The 14221-nt window shown below is 35.0% G+C and overlaps 1 protein-coding gene across 1 annotated transcript; it reads left to right on the top strand.

Moving 5' to 3' along the window:
- The first annotated feature begins 1445 nt into the window (after positions 1-1445).
- On the top strand, positions 1446-12377 carry LOC149020166 (ABC transporter C family member 3-like). Its single transcript, XM_089148262.1, has 11 exons — positions 1446-1722; positions 3026-5641; positions 5898-5984; positions 6070-6687; positions 6827-6991; positions 8744-9038; positions 9122-9330; positions 9479-9784; positions 10222-10285; positions 10450-10689; positions 10800-12377. The coding sequence occupies exons 2-11, from the start codon at positions 3257-3259 to the stop codon at positions 10898-10900; spliced, it is 4470 nt and encodes a 1489-aa protein (XP_089004388.1). The 5' UTR covers positions 1446-1722; positions 3026-3256; the 3' UTR covers positions 10901-12377.
- Positions 12378-14221: the final 1844 nt, after the last annotated feature.

Raw genomic sequence — 14221 nt, forward strand, 5'->3', positions numbered from 1 at the left:
CTTTTTTCATACCTAACTTAAAGGCCAACTATTATTTTTTACTCTTCTTTTTCTTTTTGACATAGTGGAACAATAACTCATGAGCCACAAAAACATTATACAAAATCTGACAACGGCCAAGTGTTATGCTTTTGTTTTTAAGTCACCATGATAGAGACAAGGACCTCCTTGTTAGGAATCACCCACTAAATTTGCTTCCCTTAGTACAAAACAAAATCTACAATTTACAATTAGATTGTTTAGGTGATCAATATCTTTAGTGCAGTCAACAGAGAGGAAATCTATAAATACTCATATACGAAATAAGTGATATAAGATTTGATCAAAAGAATTTTGAGGTGTGTTATGCTCAACAGAAATCTATAAATGTCACTCTACGAAAAAGTAACATAATCCTAACCATTTAATTGGGACAAAGTATCTTGTTGTTGTATTTCATAGCATCTCCACATAGTTGGCATTCCATTTGAATAGTGATATTTTGGGTATTCACCACCTTTATGTTTGAAATTCAATATTCATTTCCAAGAGAAAATCCAAAATAATTTGAGTGTGAGCTATTTAAAAGTCCAATTTTCACTTTTTATTTTTGACCAAGTTGTGATTGGGGCTCACAGGCTCTTTGGGGATCGTAAGGGGGAAAGTGTGAAGTGAACGGAAGATCGCACTAGAACCTCCTAGGACTTCAGACATCTAATAAGACGTTGTCTTATCATTTTAAGCAATGTTTTAAATAATACATAGAAAATAACAAGGTAGGTTTATTTATTTTGATACTATATTTTCTAAGTTTCTTCCTGCAAGCTAGCACCACACGAGATGAAATTAGGTAGCTATTGACTTCGTGACATTTTTCCTTCTATTAATTTATTATTATTATTATTTTTTATATAATATATTTTATTCAAAACAAATATTTTTTTTTTTTGTTAAAGTCATGACATATTAAACTCTCAAAGACAAGTGTAGATCATCTTTGATGGTAACTTTATAATCACAAATTATGTAAAGCTACAAGTTAAAAATAATAAAATACTAAAAAAAATAAATATCATCACCCTAATCATGTGGGTCCCAGTAATTCTTAGTTTACAGTCTACACTCGTCGAAAAAATATTCAAACCAAACGTTAGAATTTGATCTTATATGTCACAAGACATCATTCAATGTCAGATTTTTTTTTTTAATAATTTTTGTTTTATCGTATTTTCTACCCGTTTGTTTTTTTTTGTCATTTGCTGAAAAGAAAAACACAGTAAGTAAATAAGTTGACGATTGACGGTAATGGCGTCAGAGTTGTGGGTTCCATCTTCTAACTAAAGTAGACGTGATTCGCCGGATCACCGTAAGGGCAGTTTCGTCAGAGATTTTAGTTTGGAATTTTTTTTCCTTGAATATAATTAGTATTTTGAATTTTCTCCTTAACGGTTAAGAAACGGAGAAAACGGAAAAAGGCGGAAACACTCCAAATACAGTGTCAGACAGACAGTCACAGTAAAGAGCTTTCTAACGAACTTGAAGTTCTATGGCGGGAAGCAGGCGATTTGTTTCTTCCGTTTCGTTGGCGAAATTGATGTATTCTTCACTGTTCTTCGATTCTGTCACTTCTTTAGATTGGATCTGAAAGAAGACGAGGGAAGATTTCAGTGGCGAATTTGTCTATAGAACCTCTCAAATCCTGGGTGCAGATCAACTCTGTCCAGGAAGAAACCCAATTTCCAGGTTTGAAATAACTTCATCTTTTATAGTTTAGAAACTCTGAGTTGTGATTCCTTGCCTGAACTCTTATTTTTAGCTTTGTCATTGATCTTTTATTTTTTGTGTTAATATTTATCCTTTTATCTCAACTTGATTGATACTGGAGTTGACTTGTTCTGTCAACGATCGACGGAATACGCATCATGCGATTTTTATGGCAATTTTTTTTTTTCTGTTCTATATTTTAGCATTTTTTTCATAGTGATCGGAGTATGAATAAAGTTTCCTTATCCCATGGAGAGGAGAATTATCTTTCCTATGTGATTGGCCAGTCTCCATTGACGAAATCCAAATTACTCCTTTTAAAAAGGGTTTCCTTCACCACTGGTGCTGAGAAACTCAGGAAACGAAACTTGAGAATCACTAAGAAGGTCAAATTTAAAGATGATTTAGATCTAAGAAACTATAGCTGTCCCGGAAGTTCTTCTTGCTATGGGGATTAAATTGACAATCAGACATGCTATAGAGTACTAATTGCTATTTTATGAGTGGTGAAAGCATAACTAGCTCCTGAATGTGGTCATTGTATACAGTAAATGAATTTGTATTTTGATAATCTGAAATGTATAGAAATGACTTGTTTAACGTGGTAAAGGATACTTTCAATGATTGATTTATTACTAAATTTAGGTTGTGTCAGGTTATCTGTAATTCTGTGTGACTAGTGTCTCAGAAATGGTTACTATTGATATTGGAAACTTACTTGTATGACTAAATTCTGTTTTTGCTTTATAAATAAAATCAGGTTGAGTATGGTCAGCTGTTGTGTTGTAGTCGGTCACTAGGATTCCGTCGCTCACATTTACTGATTTCCAAGTTCCTTGAATGGTTTGGTTAGGTTTCTTTACAGAAAGGGTACTATTACTATACGTCAACTGTTGATAGTTGTATTCCTAGGTTAATTATGTTACTGCTGATGTTTCTATGGCTAGATTCTTTTGACATTGTATGTGGATCTGATATTTTTGAAGTACAGTTTTTTATTTCTTCTCTATTTAAGCATATAAATTTATCGTAATTCGTCACTTTTTATCCCTACAACATTATTCTTTGTCTTTCCTTGTATTTTGCTTGAATGTATTAATTATAAAATGTTGATTGGTTTATTCATCTCATATTTTCAAGTTTTTCTTCTTTATTGATGTTCATATATAAATATGGACTAAATAATATGTAACTGCAGCTTTTTCCATTTTTATTTTGCAATGAATATTTATAACAATTCTCTCCATCTTTATATATTTTTAAACAGCTTTTGTTTTGTCAGTTCATTAACAGGTTCGACCGCATTTAAGGGTGATACTGAGACTGCATTATTTGTATAAGTCATCTGGAACATATAAGGTTGGAAGTGGTTGGTTATGTGCTGGAGTTTCTGCAACACTTTTTGCAAATAGGCTTGCATCTATTCAAGACTGGGTAAAGCTGATCAGAATTGTAGTGGACTCAGTTGATCTAAGTACTAAATTACAAGCAGAAGAAAAGAAAGCTTGCAACCATGGATGCTTCTGCAGAATCTAAGAATGATATAAGTATCTGGATATTCTCTTCACGGCCTTCTACAACATTTTTCCTGTACGGTTTTTCTGCTTCTTCACACTTAATTTTGACATTGGTTTTGTCCATTTATTGGGCTTGCAAGAGACGTACAATGCCTACCCTTGAAAACTCAAAGCCAATGTTGAAGGATGCCCGTTTTATATACTATTGGCCAGCCCTTATAGCTTGCATAGGTTTATCTTTCTCTGATCTTCTCCTATGTGTGTTAAACTACTTCTTTGGGTGTACCCATGGTTGGTCTGATCCAAAGCTTGTCGCCCAGTTGGATTTTTCATTTAGAGCACTCACTTGGGTTGTGATCTCTGCTTACTTGCACTTCAAGTTTTCCCATTCAAGTGAGCGTAAGTTTCCTATTCTTCTAAGGGTTTGGTGGGTCTTCTATTTCCTCATGTCTTCTTCTTATGTGATTATACATCTTGTTTTGTGTTGGAAATCTTTTTCTGTACCATTCTTACAATGGGCCTCTGATGCTGTATCTATCCTCTCTGGTATGTTCCTTTGTTATGCTGGTTTATTTGGCAAGGGACGAGAAGTTGAAGATTCCCATATGTTAGATCCTCTTTTGGTTACTAGTTGGAGGCGAAACAATGGTGATAAAGGACAAGGGTCAAGTGCTGGTACACAAAGCGCAACAGCTTATGGAAATGCTAATCTTCTTAGTATGTTCACTTTCACTTGGATGAACCCTTTGCTTGCACTTGGGCACAAAAAGACATTAGACCTTGAAGATGTTCCTCAACTTGCCAATTCTGTTAGTAGCAATGCGGTCTTTGCTTGTATGGAAAAGGAACTTCAATCTGATGGTAATGGCGGTGGTAAAATTAGTCAAGTAAGAGCGCTCCAGTTCGCGAAGTCATTGATTCTTTTGACATGGGTAGAAATTCTTCGGACAACTCTACTCTCCATCATATGCATATTGGCTTCTTATGTTGGACCATACCTTATTGATTCCTTTGTACAATATCTTAATAACCCTCTTGAAGCAAAACACAAAGGCTATGTGCTGGTATCAATTTTCTTCCTTTCAAAGCTAATAGAGGGGATCTCACAACGGCACTTGTTCTTTCAATTGCGATTGATGGCAATTAAGATTCGTGCTGCCTTATTTGCAATAATATATAGGAAGAGTCTTAGGCTTTCAAGCCAATCAAAGCAAGAGCAGACTAGTGGGGAGAGCATTAATTTGATGAGTGTTGATGTCGAGAGGATAGGCATGTTTAGTTGGTCCTTGCATGATATATGGAGGCTACCCCTTCAAATTGTTTTAGCACTTTTGATCTTATACAAGAACCTTGGGTTTGCTTCACTTGCAACTTTGGTTGCCATGATTATTTTAATGTTGGCAAATGTTCCATTGGGAAAACTACAAGAGAAATTTCAAGAGGAATTGATGAATTCGAAGGACCACAGGATGAAGGTGAGTTCAGAGGCTTTGAGGAATATGAGGATTCTCAAGCTCCAAGGATGGGAGATGAAGTTCTTGGATAAGATAATCGAGCTTAGGAACTTTGAAACAGGATGGTTAAAAAAGTTCCTTTACACTTCAGCTATGACTAACTTTGTCTTCATGTCTGCTCCCATGTTTGTATCTATGATTACTTTTGGGTTTTGTGTGCTTACTGGAATTCCATTAGGGTCAGGGGATGTTCTTACTGCGCTTGCAACATTTGAGATATTGCAAGGACCCATTTATCTTATTCCAGACACGATCTCTACTATAATTCAGACTAAAGTTTCCGTTGATAGGATAACCTCATTCCTCTGTCTTGAAGATCTTGATCCAAATTTAGTACAAAAACTTCCAAGAGATAGTGACGAGGTTGCAATCGAGATAGTCAATGGTGGTTTCTCTTGGGACCTTCATTCCCCTAATCTCACATTGAAAGATCTTAATCTCCGAGTGCACCACGGTATGAGAGTGGCTGTTTGTGGTTCGGTTGGCTCAGGCAAGTCAAGTTTACTTTCATGCATATTAGGGGGAGATCCGAAGGCATCTGGAACCATTAAGTTGAATGGGACAAAAGCTTATGTTGCACAATCACCTTGGATACAAAGTGGCAAAATAATAGATAATATATTATTTGGTAAGGAGATGAATAAGGAAAGATATGAGATGATCCTTGAAGCATGTTCACTTAAAAAGGACCTAGAATTGTTTGCCTTTGGGGATCAAACTATCATAGGGGAAAGGGGGATCAACCTGAGTGGTGGACAGAAGCAAAGAGTCCAAATTGCACGTGCTTTGTACCATGATGCTGACATTTATTTGCTTGATGATCCTTTTAGCGCTGTAGATGCTCATACAGGGACTCATCTATTTAAGGTATTCTTTAATTCTTTGACCTTTAATTCTCTTTTTTCTTTTGAAATTATTTCCATATAATTGTTTTTAAGCTATAAACTTTATTGTGTAATAATTTTTTTGGGTAGAAACTGAGTTTGATCAAAGAATGAAATCAAGATTGTTTGGAAAACTATATATTCAAGTCAAGTGATATTCAATGATGCACATTTATATGTAAATCTATAGTTTGATGTTACTAAATTGAAGACTGTGACATCTTAATTTTTTGTGGCAGGAATGTTTATTGGGGATTTTGAGTTCAAAAACTGTAATTTATGTTACTCATCAAGTAGAATTTTTACCTCCCGCTGATCTTATCTTGGTAAGAATATACCAAACTTCTTTTATGACTATAAGTCCCTTAACTTGATTTTAGCCTGATTATTTAACTTAACATTATTTTGTAGGTTATGAGAGACGGAAGGGTCACTCAAGCTGGAAAGTACGAAGAACTTCTTGGTTCAGGAACTGATTTTATGGAATTGGTGGGTGCACATAAGAAAGCTTTGGCTGATCTTAATTCTACTGAAAATGTGCCTCCTTCAGATAATTTAATCTCTGATGAAGAATGTAAGTCTACCGAGAATGACTCTATTTTAGATGATAAGGAATTTGTACCAAAACCAGAAGGGCAACTTGTTGAAGAAGAAAAGAGAGAAACTGGTAGAATTGATCCTTTGATCTACTGGAAATATATTACCATTGCTTATAGAGGGGCTTTAGCACCGTTGATCTTATTGGCACAAATTATTTTTCAACTTCTCCTAATAGTTAGTAGTTATTGGATGGTGTTGGCTACTCCACCTTCAGAGGATGTGAAACCTTCTATTAAAGGATCTACTCTCATGTTTGTTTATATTTCTTTAACCCTTGGAAGCTCTCTTTTTGCATTTATAAGGTCCATGCTTGTTGTAACTACTGGATATAAGACAGCCACTTTGCTCTTTAACAAAATGCATTCCTGCATTTTTCGGGCCCCCATGTCATTTTTTGATTCTACTCCAAGTGGAAGGATTCTAAACCGGGTTAGTAACAATCTTACTCTAAATCTAAATGATCTTGTTTATTTATTTTAGGTTTTAAATAATTTTTTTTGTATTTATTCATCTATTTTTTTAATGTATTTTAGATTTAGTTTGAATACATTTTTTGTTTGGTATGTAGATATCTGGAGATCAAAGTGCAGTTGACACCTTTATTCCAGATCGAATAGAAGAATTACTAGTCTCAATCATAGGATTCTTGGGAACTGTTGCAGTAATGTCACAAGTTGCATGGCAAATGTTGATAGTTTTTATTCCATTAATTGTGATATGCATCTGGTGCCAGGTAATTTGTACCCAATTCTACTTTTCATGATTAGACATTTGAAATATACTTCAGCCACATTCCATATAGAAAATAAATAGTTCTACAAATATGTTCAAGATTTATTTAATCTAGGGATTATGAATCTACTATATGTAATCGAAATCAATTTAATACTTAGACTATATATATGCTTGGATCTGTTACTAAAAATAAAAGAAAATAAATTAATAAATCATTAAGAAAATAAGTTAGCAAATTATTTTAAAATGATTTGTTGCTTAATGTTTTTTAATCATATAATATAATGTTAAATTAATAAATAACTTCAATAATTGAATATTAAGTGTCAAAGGAAAATGCCCATTTCAAAAGTCTTGTCTTATTGGTTCAACAAGTTATGTGGAAGGTTGCTTTAGTTAAATTGACCATTCAAATATTGTCTCCACTTCCATTAGCCATAGGTTAAGTTTTAAAACAGATCTCCATTGTATCATCCATCATATTTGCATATCTTTTAATTGTACTTTTATGGCTGAATTGAAGTAACCAAGTTTAAAATGCATATTATACTTGGTTGTTGTATGTTGCCATTTTAATATGTTTTGTTATATTATTTCCAAACATAATGCATGGTGCACCACATTTCATACACATTTAAAACGCTTTCCCCTTTTTTTGTATCTTCGACTTGTTTAAATAGTTTTACTTTTACCTAATTGACCATATATCTCTCTTCTAAACTCTGATTGACATGATTTTTTGGCGTTATGAAGATGACTAAAGAGCTATGTAATCCTATGATACCATTTTTAACTCAAGATAAAAGCACGAACCATGAAATTGAGTGACAAACTAGTTCATCTATTGAAAATGCTTTTAAAATGATGACTCTGAATTCCAACAAAATATACTAGAGTGCAGATTGTCTCCTCCGACGGGGAGCACTCTGTGCTCCACCGACGGCTGTTGACCACAAATTACCGGGGGGGGGCCACAGGGTAAGGGTGATTGTTTTTTTTTAAATTTTTTATTATTTTTTACTTGTGGGTTCACATCATTTGTGGTTGTAACACCGTCGGGAGACCACAGAGTGCTCCCCATCAGGAGAGATGATCCACGCTCAATATACTATGGGTTTAATTTAGGATGCTAGAATTATTTTGAACATTAGAAGCATGTATTTCAAATAAAAATTCCTTAATCATATGAAAAATAGTGTCAGATTTTTTTTGTTTATTTTGTTTAGAGCTAAATGTTTAAAATATGAATGTGTGGTTTGCCCTTTTCTTTTAATTGTTATCCATTTGTTTGATCGTCTTATTATTTGATCATTTATATATATATATATATATATATTGCCATTAAAAACATATATGTCCATTTACCATTTTGTGCCATTTCCCTTTTTGCTAACTATATGAGTGTACCAACTAGCCAGCTAGTGACACATATTAAGTAGTTGTTAATTTTTCAATGGGATTATATTCTGCTTCATTCATTTCCATCTTCTCTTCTGTTTCCCTTCTTTCCTAAGTGAACTACATGTGCTTCTTATGGTAAGAATGCAAAAGCATCACATTTATCTTATTGAAGCACCTAATTTGTGCCATACCACATGTTTCCAATAAATTGCGCATTTATGTGTTATCTAGCTAAGTACAAGTGTGTACTTCATATTACCATGTCCCTCATAAAAAAATCTATGTTATTTTATCACACTTTTCTTTTACATTGTACATGATTTTCTTTTTTATATACACTGTTTTGTAGCAATATTACACACCTACAGCACGAGAACTCTCACGGCTATTGGGAGTATGCCAAGCTCCAATTATACAACATTTTGCAGAATCAAGTTCAGGTTCAACTACAATTAGAGGGTTTGATCAAGAAGAGAGGTTTATGGATACAAACCTCAAGCTGATAGATGGATATTCGAGGCCTAAATTTTATTTCTCTGGTGCAATGGAGTGGTTATGCTTTCGCATGGATATTTTGGCATCAATCACATATGCGTTCTCGTTGGTTTTCTTGATCTTAATGCCAAAGGGAGCACTTAGTCCTGGTACAAAAATTAATCTTGAGATCTTAAAAAGCCCTCTTTCAGAATAATTCGCATGATTCTGAATTTATTTTGTTATTTTGAAGGTGTTATGGGTTTAGCAATCACATACGGGCTTAGTTTCAATATGCATAGTGTCATATGGGATTTTAGCCGTCTTGAAAGTAAAATCATATCCGTGGAGAGAATATTGCAATATTCCTACATCTTAAGTGAATCCCCTTTGTTGGTAGAAGAAAATAGGCCAAATCATGACTGGCCATCACAAGGAGAAATTAATGTTGTTGATCTACAGGTAAAACCCCTAGTTAAGATCTATTAAGTCGTTATCTATGTAGTTTGTTGTTTTATGCATTACACTCTTTGGAGCCCGATGTTGCTGACAGTTCTTCTTGCTTTTCTGGAATTTTGCAACGCTTATATGGTGTTTGAAATGTATCTAGGTCCGGTATGCCCCTCATCTTCCTCTTATCTTACGAGGTCTCACATTCACTTTTCCTGGGGGGATGAAAATTGGTATTGTTGGGCGAACAGGAAGCGGTAAATCAACTTTGTTACAAGCTCTTTTTCGCATGGTTGAACCTTCAGCTGGTCAAATTTCAATAGATGGTGTGAACATCTCTAATATTGGCCTTCACGACTTACGGTCTAAGTTGAGCATCATTCCACAAGACCCAGCAATGTTTGGGGGAACTCTAAGATTTAATCTTGACCCACTTGAGGAGTACACTGATGAACAGATTTGGGAGGTTAGAAATTCTTTTTCCCATTTAATGAACAATCTTTTGTTTGTGACAAAGGTAAGGTGGACATGTTTTCTGCATACTAATGGTTCTCACACAAAACAAACATATTTTAATTGATTGGTTGGGGACATGTTTCTCTATGAACTATTTGACGTGCTATGTCTTTTTATTTTTTGTTTAGCTTTTTATTTCATTTTGCTAAGATACTAAAAGCATTTCATTTGATGCATCAGATCATCCTTAAGCCAAGTTTAGTTTGAGAGAATCTTTTAGTTGGGACCTAAGTGTATTCTTCTTGTTGTTCAATTTTCCCTTTACCCTTGGCTCCCCATGTTTGTTCATTTCATCTTTCTTTTAGCTTATCTTTAATGATCAATTCTATGTCATCGTGAATAATCACGCACTTTGGTTGGATAACATGGACTTTTTATTTGTCTTAGGCTTTAGATGGATGTCAGCTTGGTGATGAGGTCAGAAAGAAGGAAAGAAAACTTGATTCCACAGGTTGATTTCTTTTCAAATTTGTTTTGTTGCAAAGTCGCTCAATATCAATTTATTTTTGCATGACAGCATGATCCTAGGCTCCTAGACCCTTGCCCCCTTTTTAGCAAAACTAAGGAAGTAAAATAGATGAAAACTAACGCATCTTCATATGGTGGTTGTCATAGTGAATGAAAATGGAGAGAATTGGAGTGTGGGTCAAAGGCAATTAGTATGTTTAGGGCGGGTATTACTCAAGAGGAGCAAAGTGTTAGTACTTGATGAAGCTACCGCATCAGTGGATACTGCAACCGACAATCTAATTCAGCAAACACTTAGACAACACTTCTCAGAGTCTACCGTCGTTACAGTTGCACATAGAATAACATCAATTCTTGATACTGATATGGTTCTTCTTCTTGATAATGGTTAGTAGTAGTCAATTCGTACGTAAGAACCAATTTGGATTGAGTTTGGTAATGCATTCTTTTGGTGCTTAGCTATTCAAACTGACTTTTTTTTTTTTTGTTTTATGTAGGTCTTTTGTTGGAATATGATTCCCCAGCCAAATTGCTAGAGATCCAATCATCATCATTTGCAAATCTTGTTAAGGAATATACTCGAAGATTTAGTTCTTAGTTCTTAAAAAGCTAAATAAATAGGTGTTGAATGTTCAAATGTAAACAGGCTGGATTATGTTGATATGTATTGCTTCGTAGAGCATTAAAAAGACCTTGTTTTTTCTTCATTAGAAAAACTTGTTTACGAAGTGGTAGAACAGAAATTGCAGTTGCCTGTGATCATTTTAGTTGGCTTTGGCAATCAGTTGAAGCATTGGAGGGTTGAGTAGAAGATGAAAAGGGAAAAGAAAAAGGATTATTATTATTATTATTTTTTAACTTCATGCATGTCTATCTATAAACCTCCAGACGAGTTTTAGTAGTTTGGCAGTATAATTAGACCAGTACAAACATCTACCACACCAGCCCATTGGATTGGGTTACTCTGTCTGTATGCCTACAAGAAAGTGAAGCATGAGACCATGGCACTTCAACTTGGAAGTCCAACCATCCTGCTTTTAAGCTGTTTGTCATTAGGGTGGTCTAGACAAAAACTATTTTGAGCAGCATTTGAAATTACTAAATCTATTTTTTCCTTTTTGTAATATGCATTTAAAACTTTTATTTTTTTTCTTTTTGTAGTAAGCGTTGGAAATTTTGATTAATTTTCAGTTTATTGTCTGTTTTACATGTTATCAGTTGTACTGAATGATAAATGATGACCTAGTTTTGCTTGCTAATTTTGTCATTCATTTTCCATTATAGTTTTGCTCTTTGATTGTGTAGCACAATAGATAACTTGAATGGCTTTCCATACTATCAGGATATTGCTGGAACTTGAAGGAGAGAATGAGAAGGAAAAGAGCATGGTGAGAATAGGAAGAACAGGGCTAATTAGGAATCCACAAATTGAATTCTAAGGTGTCTAATATTCTAATATAGATGTCTGGAAATTCATCCGGAGTATACCTCCGTGAGTGGGGAAAAAGAGAACTTCATTGACTCAGTAATGAAATAGTCCAGTGGGCAATTTTTCTATGCAGTCTTACCCCAACGATTTTCGCTGGGAGGCTGTCTCAACGCCTTGACCTCAGGGCTACAACTGTGGTCCACCAACTATTGTGCGAAGCCCTCCCCTTGGTGGAACTCTTATGTAATCCGTAACATATTAATTCTTGACTTAGATGGGACCTTGTAAACATAAACAAAATCTAGAAACAGAGAAAGCTAACCTAATAATACTAAAATTCAGATGTAAGGACTGGAAAACAAAAGCAAAAGGGCTTTAGGAGCCACAAGGATTAGGCTATCAAGTGTTCTGCTCTTGTCCTTCCTTTTGGGCAGAAGACAGGCCCTGCTATATCATCCTATATGCAGTGTTTTGTATTGTATGTTTGGTTATTATCTGGACTCTTAGGGGAAGAGAGGAACAATTTGATGCTTAAGGTTTAGTTAGACCCTTGAGAGGATGCTTTTCTCACTTGGGTGAGAATAGCCAGATTGACTGCTATACTGGCTACATTTCATGGTATCCTAACTGACTTCTTTTTGAGACATTGGATTCCTATTGCCCATTCTTTGGTGAGCATACTCCTGTTATTATGCCAGGTCTCTTTGTTGGGTGTAAAACATAGTTCCTCTTTATTTTCTCTTTTTTGTTTTTTTCAGAGATGCATCTGGAAGGTGTTTTTTCTTTTGGTTTTTTTTTTTTTTTTTTTTTTTTGGGGGGGGGGGGGGGGGGTGTGTGTGTGTTGCTGCTCTCTTTGGCTAAAGACCAGCCAAGCACAACTATTTTGGCTTCTTTTTGGATTTTTGGTTCTTGATGATCAGTAGGTTTCAGCATCTTCTTGTAACATTATGTCTTCATTCTTCAGAAACTAAGTGGGTCATTTCTCAAAAGAAATGAGATGATGTTTTGTAGAATGGTTGGTGATGGCTATCTGCTTGTTTCAAATACATGGGTCTGATGAGAAGTGGCATTATCACCTTGGTCATTTCCTATATAAAACAGTACTATGTTTTCATGGTTGACCTTTGAGGTCACTTGTTGTATTCAAGTGCATATGATTGATAGATTTGACAGGGTTGAAAATTTTAATGAAGCATTTTATAGCCATTCCATTTTAAATTTGGGGTTGCGAATTGGCCTCTTTTAAAAATCTAGGGCTGTAAGAGGAAAATACCTTCACCAATTACTAATGTTGAATTAAATTGTCAAAAAATGTACAGTGAGTTAGTAAGGATTTATACAGTGAGTAGTAGGCTACTAGTTGTCTTTGAGTTACATGAAGGAAATGCTGCCAGGAAACCTGAACACATGTGCATAATGTTTCTTGGAATCATAGAAAAATATTGAGGGTGTATTTGCTATGAACTCTCACAGCCTATATGCATTTATGTTTAAAACTAGATGGACAAAAATATGATGAGAATATGCTTCTTGTATTCCACTTTATGTGTAGTATTGATCTTAAGTAGGAGAATTTAGGCAAAAAATTGAGGGTGTTGAGATGTAGTGTGACCAATGCATGCCCTAAGGCCGTCGGAAATATTCCGGATGAACGATGAACCTCTCACTGATTTTCCTATTTTTGCCACATTGTTGTCCTTCCCAAACATCTTCCTGTTTCCCTCTGCCCTTTACACTTTCACAAGCTCTGTTCAACTTACGACTTTCAAGCTTGCGTTTCTTTTTGGTTAAAACCAAGCACACACACATATGCAGATCATGCTTGAAATTATTTGACATACCACTATTGATTTTGAATATAAAAGCTGTTCTGGATCTTTCATCTTGCTAGTTGAGTTTTTTCAATTTATCTTCTCTCTTCTTGAAGCTGAACATGCGAACATCTGTTTTCTTCTTATTTTTTGGGGGTAAATACCACCATTTCTTTAGCCCACATTTTGCTAGAATTGTTATATGCTGATACCTATAGTCTGGGTCAAAAGATATCTGGACAGTCGGATAGCTGCCATTACATAAGCAAGTTGTAGCTGTTAGTATTGTTTGTCAACCATGAGGTTTTCTTTTCTAAATACTTCTAACTCTTGAGCAAAACCAGCACTGCTTAGATGATGCTCATTGGTTTCTTCAACACTGTTAGAAAGGGAAGGTAAACAGGTTATTTCAATGTCAACTGTACATAGTTCCTCTACTTGGAAGCTTCTTGTGAATGCATTAAGAGGATCATTTTTAGTGATGCTGGGGTTTCTTCCAAGTTTTTGACCATGGGGTGTCTAGTTGTTGAATCTGCCTGTTCTTCTGCCTAATATGTGATGGTACTGGCCTGGGTTTGAATTACTTATTTCTCTCCTTCCCCTCCCCCACAAAAACCCACACATTTTTTTTTAGGGTTTTTGTTTTTGATACACCACGAAAACATGTTTTACAGTGCCT

The sequence above is a fragment of the Hakea prostrata genome, chromosome 3, assembly GCF_041222555.1.
Source record: "Hakea prostrata isolate BN-2017 chromosome 3, UWA_Hpros_2, whole genome shotgun sequence".
NCBI lineage: Eukaryota > Viridiplantae > Streptophyta > Magnoliopsida > Proteales > Proteaceae > Hakea > Hakea prostrata.

What these genes read in the sequence shown, in the direction of transcription:
- LOC149020166 (XM_089148262.1), top strand. Translation starts at nt 3,257, where the DNA reads ATGGATGCTTCTGCAGAATCTAAGAATGATATAAGTATCTGGATATTC. An exon ending in GTGGAAGGATTCTAAACCGG is followed by an intron (nt 6,688 to 6,826) that starts GTTAGTAACAAT and finishes TTTGGTATGTAG; the next exon opens with ATATCTGGAGATCAAAGTGC. An exon ending in TGATATGCATCTGGTGCCAG is followed by an intron (nt 6,992 to 8,743) that starts GTAATTTGTACC and finishes ACTGTTTTGTAG; the next exon opens with CAATATTACACACCTACAGC.